The 12591-nt window shown below is 51.2% G+C and overlaps 1 protein-coding gene across 2 annotated transcripts in view; it reads right to left on the bottom strand.

Moving 5' to 3' along the window:
• CAMKK1 (calcium/calmodulin dependent protein kinase kinase 1) overlaps positions 1-12591 on the bottom strand; it is a 99673-nt gene that overhangs the window by 10503 nt on the left and 76579 nt on the right. For both annotated transcript variants that reach the window (XM_080365391.1, XM_080365392.1), the window contains exons 10-14: positions 9545-9744; positions 8765-8818; positions 7126-7199; positions 2788-2875; positions 430-558 (exon numbers count right to left, since the gene is read on the bottom strand). In XM_080365391.1, the coding sequence (XP_080221517.1) occupies positions 430-558; positions 2788-2875; positions 7126-7199; positions 8765-8818; positions 9545-9744 (545 nt within the window). The remainder of the gene's footprint in view (positions 1-429; positions 559-2787; positions 2876-7125; positions 7200-8764; positions 8819-9544; positions 9745-12591) is intronic.

Raw genomic sequence — 12591 nt, 5'->3', positions numbered from 1 at the left:
CTATACGTTCTGTGGCTGATGTCCTCTCCCTGCTTCTCTGGTGAGGTCACCTCCAGGTCTGGAGCCTTCATTGAGCATCCAAATCAGGTGCCTCATAACCTCTCTAGGTTAGTGAAACAAACCACACTTGGGATGCTTCTGGTGTTCTGGGATGTCTGATGCCAGACACTTTGGGGGTGGATGCCAAACCCTGCAGCTCCTAGGAGAGCAGCCACGATATAAACAGAACTGCTCACAGGGTCAGGCCCAGCAGAACCAGGCTGCTGTAGTGCTCAGAGACACAAAAAGTTCACCCTGGGTTGAAAAGCCAAGCTTTTCATGCCAGGAACACACGTGGACCCTCTCCAAACCTCCTTCACCAGCTGAAGGCTTCAGCAAAGTACCACGCTCCCAACCCATGCAGAAGATGTGGCTGTGGTTTATACCTACCACAGCTGGCAAGCTCGGGATTGTCTTCACCGAGTTTTTCACCTCCTCCTCCGTCACCTCCACCACGGTACAGTGCTCCTCCTCCAGCGGGAGAGGCTCCTGGCCACCCCTGGTCAGCCACGGATGCACCTGTGTGGGGAGGAGCACAGAGAGGGCAGGGGCTGTGATGCTGGCGATGGGAGAGAAATAGGAGCACAGAACCGATGACAGGGGTAAGTGCCGGTACTGCTCCATTTTCCACTTTCAGCAACGTGCTTCATCCAGCTCCCTTGGAAATTGGTGCAATCTGGTGCCTGGCCAGACAGCATCCCCCAGTGCCTGGTGCTGTCGCACCCACCGGCATCTCGGAGGAACCGGCACCCTCTGAACCAAATCTGAAACGTTTTGGAAATCTGAGTTATCCTGAGCATTTTCATCTTTTTTTTTTTTTCCCTCTCCTATGCATACACTTCATCTAGGGTTACAGGTGCTTGCTGCTGGGGAGAGTCAAGATCATTTATGCATCTGCACAAACGAGGGTTTAGTTGTGTAAAACGGAGTGCTCGTCAAGGCTTCATGCTTCTGCAACAGCCTCCTGCCTCTGGAAATAGCAAAATAATCCACCTGGGCACCACGTAAACCTCTCTGTACCCACGAAGGAGAGAGCAGGCAGCTTCCCACCACCCCTCCCCACCGCCGCTGGGGAAGGCAGCTGAGGGCAGGAGGGGGCGAGGGTCTCTGCTACCCACACCCGGGGCGGGATGTTTGTCAGGGAGAGAGCTGATGGGTGCTGCCTTTAGAAACGCCTGCCTCACCCCCCAGGACGAGGAGTTTAATTAGGATGGATGCTCACTGCCTACTGCCACTCCAGCTGGATGCAGGTGTCCAGAGTGTACTCCAAGGGCTAAGTGATGAGCTGCTTTACAGCACTTAATTAAGGTGTGTTTTCCAAAGATCGTTAATCACGCTTATAACAACTTTGCCAAGGCATGTCACCACATCCAGCCGTAAGCGAAATGAGGGCACTAAACCCTCCAGCCTACCTGGGGCTTGTCAACATTTCAGCTAGGCAAGGATGCTGTCCAGCCATTTGTTCACGTTCCTCATAGGAAACGATCCGCTTCATTTGTTTTGATGGTGAACAACAATTCCAAAGCCAGCTGGATGGAGCAGTTAAGATATTTGTCCAGCCTAACCCCCTTCTATAATTTTACTTCCCTCTTCCAGCTTTTGCTACATTTATCTTCAAAGTAGACATCAGAGATTTATCAAGGGGAAACGATCACATAGGAAAGGCAGCGTTGAGCTAATGCTTGCCAGCAGGAGGATGTTGGCAGCCACGTCAGGATTTTATCTTACAAGTAAGGGACGTGAAAAAGAAAGAGGAGTGTGAAAACAGGGGAAAACAGAAAGGGAGGGAACCCTGGGAGGAGGTGGCAGCAGCAGCCTGGAGTGACCACTTTGAAACATCTGCCTGTGCAAGAAGCTGAGGCTGGAGCCCCACTACACACTCTGCAGGGCAAAGCAGCTCCTCGGGGTTTGTCTGTGACTACCGGTACAGAAGGAGCCTGCCATCCCCGTGGGCTGTGTCGGGCTCGCCTGCCCTCTCTAGGTTGGTTTCCTCCGGCCAGAGCCTTCAGCCATGGTGGCGTCACCCCACAGTCACCAACAGCTGCCTCGTGAAGTCCCTTAGGTTCAGCTCTGAGGGGCTTCCCACCATCGCTGGCTGTGGCTTCCTGGCAGGGAGGGAAAGGGATGTCCCATTCTTTCTTGGAGTTCATTTGCTTCAGTGGCAAAAGTGCTGGTGGTGGCCTGAGACAAAGCGCACAAGAGCTGTGTGCCCTGCAGAGGATGCTGATGGACCTCTGCAGAGATGCTGAGATTCTCCAGCAGGTCCAGGGCGACAGGAGGACAGAAAGCCCTGGCAAAACCAGAACGAAGCCAAACCCTACAAAGCATGATGTTCTACCAGGCCCGTTTGTTTTTCCTGTTAATAAGCATCTCCCACGTAACACTGCTAGAAACCAACGTGCTGCCTCGAGGCTGCTGACCACAGGTCCCTCCCTGACAGCGCAGGTCCTGCAGCTAGCAGTGCCCACGGCAACGCTGATTCTCCTGGAAATTCACTGAGAGTCAGCCAGCTTTTGAGTAATTTCAATTTAAATAAGGAAACAAGAAAGCTCTTGTCGATACTCCCCAAGCAAGCAGCAGCGACGGAGCTGTCACACGCTGCAAAATGCGCGCTCTCCCCTTCCGAGGTGGCATGCCAGAGAAAGCTCCCAAAACAAACACCGGGAACAGCTCTGCCTCGTTAGAAGGTACCAAAGGAAGAACAAAAGCAGAGGAGACAAAAGACTATAATACCAACGTCCAATTTACCTTAATTCCAGGGACAGTTATCCTTGTTTCTGGATTTTTATCCAGCATGCGTAGGATCAGCTCCTTGAGCTCATCGCTTATCTGTGTTCTGAGTAAAGAAAAGAGCAGCACACAGTTAGCGAGGGGACCAGGTGGAGGTCCTGCTCCCCTCAGAAGACATTTTCTCTACAAACCTGGCTTGAGAAGAAAGGGCTGGCTGGCTCGGTCCCTCCACAGGCCCCGCGGTCACGGCTGCAGGGTTTGGTTATCCCCCTCTGCCCACCGCACATGCTCAAAATGCAGGACCAGGGACCAGGGGAATGGATCTAAGGGCACTTCTACAGATGGCACATCCCAGGGGAATTTCAGAGGGCAGATTCTGGGACAACCAAGTGGTGCTGAGCAGGACTGGCGGTGTGTCTGTGATAAGGAAGGGCACAACTTGATCTGCCAAATCCGTGTCACGAGCTGGACACAACATCCCCACGTGGCATTCAGGTTCCCAGCCAAGCCTGCAGGCTGCCCTAATTACATCGCTGCCACCAACGTGGACCCGTTCGGAAACTCGGGATTTCCTACCTGGATAGCTCAGCTTTGGTGTAACAAAAGGAGGAAAAACACAGATGCGACTAAGAGAAACACATTTAATTTTTGAACGCTCTTTCCAAGATCTAAACGCCAGAGTGCCTGAAGCCACTCTATCCACACGGAACCCTTGGTCCTGCGGTCTGTCCCTCTGGCCCAAAGGCTTCCATGACTTCTGCTGCTAATGATGCCGGCAACATCTTTTAAACAGACTTCATCTGTACGACCAAAATTTTGAAATAAATAAAAATATTGAAATAAAATGCCAGCGTGTAACAGAATTGTAGTGAAAGCCTGCATCACAAGTGGCTTTTGAGGAGCTGTGATGGGAGATGGAGTTGGGTGGCATAAACTGTCACAGCCCAGCAGGGCTGGATTTCAGACTGGAAGCACCGATGAGGACCAGGTGCTGTGCCCACCTCTGCACCCCTCCCAAGCAGAGGAGGGGAGAAACTATCATAATCCTAAATGAAGACCACATCACGGTAAGGGATATTGTGGTTTGACAAAAACTGGAGCTGCAGTTTAATAATTTAGGAATGCTTTGTGTGGACGTCCGTTAGGGGATCCTTAACCACAAGGAAATACTGTTTGTTCGGTGGGAAGGGACAGAAAGTGGCTTCAGTTTAAAGTCTGAACACTTGTGGAGTGGCACCAAGGCTCTGCAGTATGCAGGGAATATGGTCCGGACCAGGGGAATGGCAGGATGAGTCCTCGGAGGCGTCCCGCTTCCCAGTGACGGTTTAGGTGGGAATGGGAAGAACCGTGCTGCTCTCGAGATGAGCTCCAGGCTCAGAGGAACAGCTCTGGGGAGCGACAGCACATTCAGCAGATCAGAATGAACAGACTTCTACGGCAGGACCACACTGAGCTGCAGGCGAGATGGTGTTTTTAAAATACTTTAACATCAGACCTGTGCCAAACTGGTGACAGCTTTATTTAAAATATAAGAGAGGGAATGGATAACCACCAAACATTTCTGGGCACCAGATGGATTTCTGCACAGCACAGGCTTAATGCTATAGGGCAAAGCCCAGTAAGCAGGGTCACAAAGCGTCGGGGGGGTTGTGGCCAGGTAACAGATCGCATCACCCCGTCTCTGCTTGTCCTCTCTCCCTTCTGCCAGGGGGCATGCTGCACCCCACGGCGCTCTTCCTCTGAAAAGCCCGTGCTATCTGGACTTTCTCACAGTCATAGTCCTGTAACAGCTCTCAGGAAAATACCAAGCATCGTGGAGCTCAGCACCCGTTGGGGAGGGTTGCCAGCGCCACAGATCATTTTACAGGGTGCCTGCAGAACAGTGTCCTGGACTTCAGTTGTCCACCAGGAGGGAAACTTCTGGCTCTCCTAACACATGTCTGGACAGAAACTTCTCCAGCTTGCTTTCTAGTCATGCCAGCATCGTCAGGGTGTGAGCTAATCCCATTTACCTCCTGTCATGCCAAGGACTCACTGACATGAATGAGAACTCCAGAGCGATAAATATTTATCCCAGCGTCTCTAAGGGAAGGGAAGGGACAACGACGCCGGTACAGTCAGCTCCATCTCTGTCCTAAAGGTTGTCAGGAAACAGGCAACGAGTTTCCATGGACTGTCTGCCAACAGGAATGTGTCTTTTGTAGCCATGGTGAAATAAATTGAAACCAAAATAATCTTAACTGTAGTGAGGTGCTAATTCTGTGGGAGGTCACGGTGGATCCGCTCCAGTGAATTCCAGTTTCATGTGCATCTCTGCTGCTGCCTTCACCTAACAAATAGATGTAGCTTAGACAGCCGTCAACACCCAGTAACTGTCTGCTCCTCCAGCATCCTAACCAAGGGTGCAGCTTTTTTTAGACTGGGAGAGCAGGTCACCAAGAAATCCAAATAAATCACGCCGACGGAACGGTCGCTGAAGGAAACGTCTGAATGAAGCAAAGGTTCTCAGCACAACCCAGTTAGCCCATTAAATGTTAATAACCTACAGCGGAGCCAGATGGGAACCGTCCCTTGTAAGCTGACTGCTAACCCAAATATATGATGGCTGAGAGGGTGGGCATCTTGCCAGGACCCAAGCAAGCAGGGAAGCAGGGAGAAGGCTGCCAGGGATACATAAACAATTTTTTCTTTTTTTTTTTTTTTTTCCTTTTTTGCTGCAGTGCTGTCAAGACAAAGTCCTGCCCTGCCCACAGAGCAGCCGGTGGGAACGCAGTCACGCAGCACGACCAGCCTTCGTGCCTGGAGCCTGGCTAGCTGTACCACCTCACCCCCAGCATGGGGCTGGCTTGCCAGAACTGCTCCAGACCCACGCCCGGGGACCGTGTTTGCCATCTAACAAGTGGTCTGAGCTTGTGGCCGCGGGTCCTTGGTCTGTGTGCTCCACACCGTCCCCAGCGCGGGCTCCAGCAGCCGGAGCGGAGGTGGCTCTGCCCGAGCTATCTGCAGTGGCTGCACTGCAGAGTGGGAATGGGAACGGAGAGGTGATTAATGCAGCCCACGGAGCCTGGGACATGAGTCATCCCATCTGAAGCACATCTCTAAAATAGGACAGCCCGAGCACCCCGTGCTTTCTGCAGGCTCAGGAGGAAGCCTGGGACTGCCAAGGCAGAGGCGCAGCCCTTTGCTGTAGGTGCCCAAAAATTCAGTCAGCATCTCACAAAAATTCATGTAATCGATGGTGGATACATGGATGTATCACAGGCTGCCTGACCACATCCCTCCCTTCCTCCCTAATACCAGATGGGCCTTTCATTAGAGTTTTAATTTATCCGTGCTTGTTCTAAATCAAGTCATTTTATCTCTCTGTTTTTATTAGAATGAGCAACTGGGTCCAGAAGGTCACAAATGCTTTGCCCGACTACTGTGCTGATTCAGGCAGGAAAATAAGAGTCCAGCTTTGGCTACTTCACCTGATGAGCAACCAGGAGAAGAATAATTAATCACCAACAGAGAGTCACGTGAGGCTTGCGGATGAAGGGGATGCCGAGGAGCGGCTAGTACAGGAGGGGAAAGGCACAGTGGCACGGCACAGAGCCCGAGCACACGCTGAGCGTGACCATCTCCTGGTCACCCCCGCTAGCCCAGCCCAGCCGTCCCCACCAACAGCTCTGGCTTGGACGACATGGGTTTCCTTCCCTGACCAGAGCAGGGTGGGTGGCAGCCTCTCAGTATCAAATGGGTACATTCATTTCTGGTTTTTTTCCATAAATGGCTCCAGTCTGCCGGCACACGAGACAAACCCATATCTTCCTGGAGCGTGTTGGGTGAGGCAGAGGAGTGGGGGTGCTGTGGCTGTGTACCTCAGGACAAGCATCCTTCCATCAAACGCTTCCCCCAGCTCCAAGGCAAGTCCACAGAAGCAGCGTGTGTTTATTTAGACTGAGCCTGAGGTCTATAAACCATTGCTTTTGAAAACAAATACACTGAATCATTCTGATAGCTACTGCACGGGGAGAAACACAGAACCCCAGCCAAACCATGCATCCAGCACCCCCGGGATCAAGTTAGCTGGGGCAGAACGTGAGACCCATACCGAAACCCCTTCACTTCCCACGATTTCAAGAGCCGTTTCCTTCAGTCCGTGTCTGCACAACACGGACACAAGAGCAGCAGAGGCAGCTGTAATGCCTCGACAACATCAGCAGCACAAAACGCACGTGAAGGACCCAGGAGAAGGCAAAGCACCTCACCCCCCTTGTCCGTCCCTCCGCTGTGACCTACCGGCACTTACGCTGCACAGGGAGTAATGCTGCATACGGACCTTTATCTTACAGTAGCTGAATAAAGTTTACTTACTCTTCTGGGAACTCTACAGGCTTGTTCTTGATCCTGTTATGAAGACCCAGAATATATTCATCTATAAAAGGGCACTGCAAAACAAACAAAAGATTTTTCAGTTGTCAGAGACCCCAGCACTGCTTAGGCATTTGTCATGCATCTAACAGCAGAATCTCTCCATTTTACACAGAGATGGAAATAAATAAAATATCCCTACACACTATAAATTGACTTGTTCCTTATTAAAAAATAAATGCGGAACAGCAGAGGGATTCTAAGTAATACATAATTGGATGGGGATAGCCCCTCCATCTACCCTCCCAGGTGACCACGAGCTTCTCGTTTTCCTTTTCTTTGCTCCACTTCTGCCTGGAAAATGAAGACACAGACACCAGCTGCCGTGTATCACTGCGTTCACGTCTCTGTGTGACAAGCATCATTTGGAGCTCAGTATTACTCTAAAAATGCTTGGATTTCCACTTTGAATTCAGATATCTAGATTCAAAGCGTGTTTTCCTCCAGCACAACTTTTTACACTGGATTCATTTAGACCTAGATTCTGGCTCTTCCCACCTGGCAGGGCAGCGGCAGGGGATGCAGGAGCAGCATATCCACAGCCCCTACAAACATCTGCATCAACACTGGAGCATCTATGCTTGTTTTAGTGGGCTGCTGGCGGGCCCTGTCTCAGCCTGCCTGGCCAAATGAAGTTATGAAATATAAAATAGGAACAAAAGGTACAATATTTACTGCACAGGGTCACATGGAATAGATAAACATATTCCTGAGCTTGGCTTTATATCCCCCCTCTTTCCTTCCTCCAGTGCTTGCCATAGAGGTTACATCACCATGAGGTTACATCACAATATAAAAATCAAGGTTATACCCTTTCACTTGAGGATTTGGCCCAAATGAGACATCATTATAGACACAGGTCAGAGAGTACCTTCCATCCTGACACAACTCAGCAATATCACCCCAGCAACAGAGATAGTTCTGCCTCTGCCACCCCCCCCAGCCACTTCTTACCCCTCAGCTGGATGCTTTATGCTTGTGTCGTGGGACCTGCAGCGGTCCATGCTTGCACAGGAGGTTCAGCTAACATACCTGCACACACGGACCACATGTACCTGCTGTACTGCTTGCCCTGGGAGAGAGTGGCTGGGATGGGGGGCTTCTGGCCACAGGAGAGGGAAAAGCCACGACAAGACATGGTGTTTGCAGAAGGCAGCTCTGGAGAGCTGGCTCTGCCAAAGGGGCTCCATCTGGCCCCACTTGGCTTTGGCAGACAGAGCTCTCTGCAATCTGGTTTGCCAAAGCGCTGCAGTCGCTTGGGATCACAAACCTATGCCTCTCTCCATGCTCTCTCTGGCTTGTTTCTAAATAGAGGCAATGTGGATAACCTCCCAGCAAACTGCTGCTGGTGGTGCTGCTGATGCTGCTCTGGGTTTGTAGAACAAACAGCTCTGTATACAGCTACCAGCTCTAGAAACTCTCCTTTCCACAGATCACAACGTCAGCCCCTTCCCATCTGCATGGTGATTTAGGAAAACAGGAGCTCGCAGGAGATCTTTGTTTCTAATATTTGCCTTTATTTGGAAAGGAACGAGTCAAAAGCCAGGCAGGCAGACGCTCCAGCATTGACAAGCCAGCTTACCTTCCCGTAAACAAAGCAGTACAGCGTAATTCCCATGGCCCATACGTCAAGTGCCTGAAAGAAAGCATGTACAGGCAGTAAATGAGATACAACGCAGAGATGATCTGAATGAGCTGAATTTCCCCACCGATCCACAGACCGTTATTTGTACGCATTTAACGTTTTCTATTTTACTGCGTAGAGTCTCTCTGAAGTTGGGTTCCTAAAGGCATCTGTAGCACACCTGGGGAACGAGGACCGTGCTGGGCCAGATGTTGCTTTCCTTGTTCTTGCTGTGGAGTGCAGTGACTAGCCAGCAGCCCCTTCTTCTTGCAGGAGATTGCACCACTCAAAGCTGAATCTCAAATTCTTCCAGGCACCACCTGACCCCCCCCCCCCCCGACCCCCATCAGACCCTATCTCCATGTCTGCATTACAGCCCTCAGCAGCGCCACTCACTTCCAAGGGATCAGGATACAACCTTGGTGCCCAGCAGCCCTCTGTGCCTCAATTATTTTGGAAGGGAACCATAAGAGAGTCCTCCTTTCCCCTGGAGCAGAGGAAGGGCTCTAACATGGCTCCTGTCTGGCCAGGGATCTGCAGCAAAGTCCGTCTGCCTGCAAAAACATCCAGGGTTTTGCCTGGACTGAACACAAAATCAGAGCTTCAGTTTTACTTAATAACAACCCTGATTTGCACTGCAATCCCTGGGTGGGCAACATACAAAGGATGCAGGTGTGGTGCTGCCCTTTGTGCCATGCTGGGGGTCCCAGGAGGCATCAGCCATCAGCAAAGACCTACCTTTCCACTGAAACTTTTCCCAGTGTCTGAAATGGCCTCTGGTGCCATGAAGGCTGGTGTCCCTGCCGTACTGGAAAGCTGGGCATCGTTCCCTTCAAATTGATTGCTGACTCCAAAATCAGCGATTTTGACGTGCCCGTCATCTCCTAAGAGCAAGTTGGAAGGCTTGATGTCCCGGTGAATGATCTTCTGGTAGTGCACTACAAAAAAACCACAAAACCAGGAGCATGGTCTGTCATGGCAGCCAGGGGAAACCCTTCCAAGAGGATGAAAACAAAGGTGCAAGCTCAGGCACCCCACTTAAAGCTGCTGCTGGATATGCAGCATAGCACAGTCGAAGTGCCAGTTCCTATAACCATTTCTCTGCAGCGCCTCACTGGGACGTACACCAGAGCACAATGCTCAGAAACACGTCAGTCCCCAGGAATTATGCACAGAACAGACACGAACCCAGCAGCAGCCCCACCGAGCAGAGCTGCTAGAGAAGAAAATTGTGAAAATCCTGCAGGTTTGCTTGGCCTCATCGGACCAGCTGACGGGTCAGGGAACTCGCTGTATTAAAAGTTTACGGGATCCAAATAAAAAGGTTCATTTTTCATGGGTTTATTTCGCATTAGCTACAAAGCCAATCAAAAGGGGCAGAACAAAACAGATCCAAGAGGGGGGATTTAGGCAACTAGCAGCTGAGTGCCAGCTCCAGCCAACAGCTCAGAATCAGCGGGCGTTCCCAACTCAAAAGATGCTTCTGACCAGGGAGCAATCACCACCTGGCTGGTGCCAGCCCGCCCCGCCCCCCCCCCCAAAAAAAAAAAAAAAAAAAAAAAAAGGCAGTCTCCTTCTAGCCATGCTTCACAACGGAGCCCACAAATAGAGAAACCACCTCATCTGGCTTTGCATCACCCCAAGCCCCCCACCACACAAAGCCACCAGCCACTCCAGCCACTCTCACACCCAGAGCTGCGGTCCTTCAGAACCCTCCTGGGCATCACCCGTCACTCCACGGGGCTGCAGCAAAGACTCCAGCTCTGTCCCGGCTCCACAAGGCCAGCTGCGGGCACCGGCTGAAGAGCTCATACATCAAAAATGAAAATAAATCCTTGCAAAGAGGTTGGAGGCTGAGATGCACTGAAAACAGCGATGACAAAAGCCCTCTTGTTACAAGCCACTTGGGAAGCAGTGTGGCCATTTCTGGACCACCAAGTGAAGCAGGAGGCTGTAGGAAAGTGGCTGACGTCTCAGAAACTTGGAGACCAAATGTAAAAGTCAAAAAACCAACTTTCTGAACACAAAATGACCCCAAAAGCAGAACTGTAGAAAATCAAGAGACTTCACTGCACAGGAGAGGAAATCCTCTAAGTCTTTCCTGTCCTTCCCAGGCGAAGGGGACCCCCCAGCCTCCCTCCTCCCCCAGCCCCAACCACTATTTTCACATTGCCTTCTTGCAAACGGAGCATGTTTGTTTTTATACCTCCCCACGAGCACTTTTCACATCTCCCAGGAAATAGGCAATGGGGTGGAAGAAAATGCTGCTCTAACCCTTTCCTGCTTTACAAACCCGGTCAACACGTTGCCCCAACGGCAGCCTGCCCTACGGAGCATCCCAGTTTGTGTCTTAGGACCAAGAAGGAACAAACTTCACATCACTCATCACTGCTCTGCTCGTTTCAAGCCAACCTTCCAGCAGTCTGTGTCTGGGGAGGGGAAGTCACGCTTGCAGATACTTTTCCTTCAAAGGACCTCTCCTGATATTTAAAGGACTGTCAGGGAACGCTGTCCTTGGCACATTAAAGAGCTGGTCTGGTGGTCCAGCAGACAAAAACTTGCTGGAGAGCACCGGTGCTTCCATCTCCTTCCAGATGCATAGCAACTGCGTGGCCACGCTGCGATGTGAGCCCGTTAATGCTGCAACAGCCCAGCCAGACAGTCAGGATAAACACCGAAAACCCTGCAGCAACAGCAATTACGAGGACACATCTGCTCTGCAGCAAAGCTGGTGGCAAGCTGACATTTCATTATGGTAATATAGGAAGAAAAAAAAAAAAAAAAAGAAAAGGGATGGGGGGGAGTGAAGTTTCCCTTCAGGAGATGATGAGCTGCCTATCAAGCAGGTGTCTGCTCTCATGCCTGATACCACAGGGCTAAGATTTCCAATGCCTCTAAAAAATATACACCCTCCAAATATACGTGGGCTATACAAGTAGCTCCCTGGAGCTAAGCCTGTGAAAACCGAGGGGGTTACACTAGGCAAGCAGGTACTCCAGGCTTTTTATTATTTCTTCCATATGGGAAAACAAAACAACCCAAACCGAAACCACAAACCAATTCCCTGGTCAAATAACTCTTTATTTCATAAAACACATGCCCTGCCTTTGCGCAATCTGACGAAGGTAGAGTGAAAACGCGGGCAGTTTGCCAGATGCCCTGTGTTTGCTCAGCGCCCGTCTCAGCCTGGTACCCAGCAGGGCAGGGTACCCGTTACGCAGAGCAGCAATATGACTGTTGAACCAAAAAAATCAAAACCACATCCTTTGCAAAACTCAAAGCCATCAAACACTTGGATCAATGCACAATCTGCATTTCCCAGACCAGAACATCCACGTGCTTGATGTGACCGTGAGGGCCAGTGATCGCCTGACCCCAACAGCTCAGAGGAGAGAATCAGCACAAGTGCCTGCAGGGCGGAGGAGCACAGGTTGCACTTGCAGAAGCGAGCCCGTATCCCAGGCCTATGCCATGCAATGCCAGCCAGGTGCTTCTGCAAACCTGGCACCTGCTTTAAAACATAAACTGGAATGGGAAGGAGACGGGTGTGGAGGGAAGTGGCCGGCCAGGTCAGGACCGGCAGCACTGGGAGCAGTGCCCAGCCCACGTGCCGTGCTGCTTTGCCGTGCTGTTTGGGTGACAGCAATGAAAGCCTTGTGCCAGCTGGCTCAACAGGCTTCTTGCTGTCTGCAAATCCTCCTCCCTACCCAGCTGCCTTGTGCAGAGGCAACAGCCATGAAGGGAGAAGGATGGGGGACAGGAATGGCACGTTGAGCACCACCTGG

The sequence above is a fragment of the Falco punctatus genome (assembly GCF_963210335.1).
Source record: "Falco punctatus genome assembly, chromosome: 1".
Classification (NCBI taxonomy): domain Eukaryota; kingdom Metazoa; phylum Chordata; class Aves; order Falconiformes; family Falconidae; genus Falco; species Falco punctatus.
Note: the sequence above shows the minus strand (reverse complement) of the source record. Positions and strands in the feature narration are given on the sequence as shown.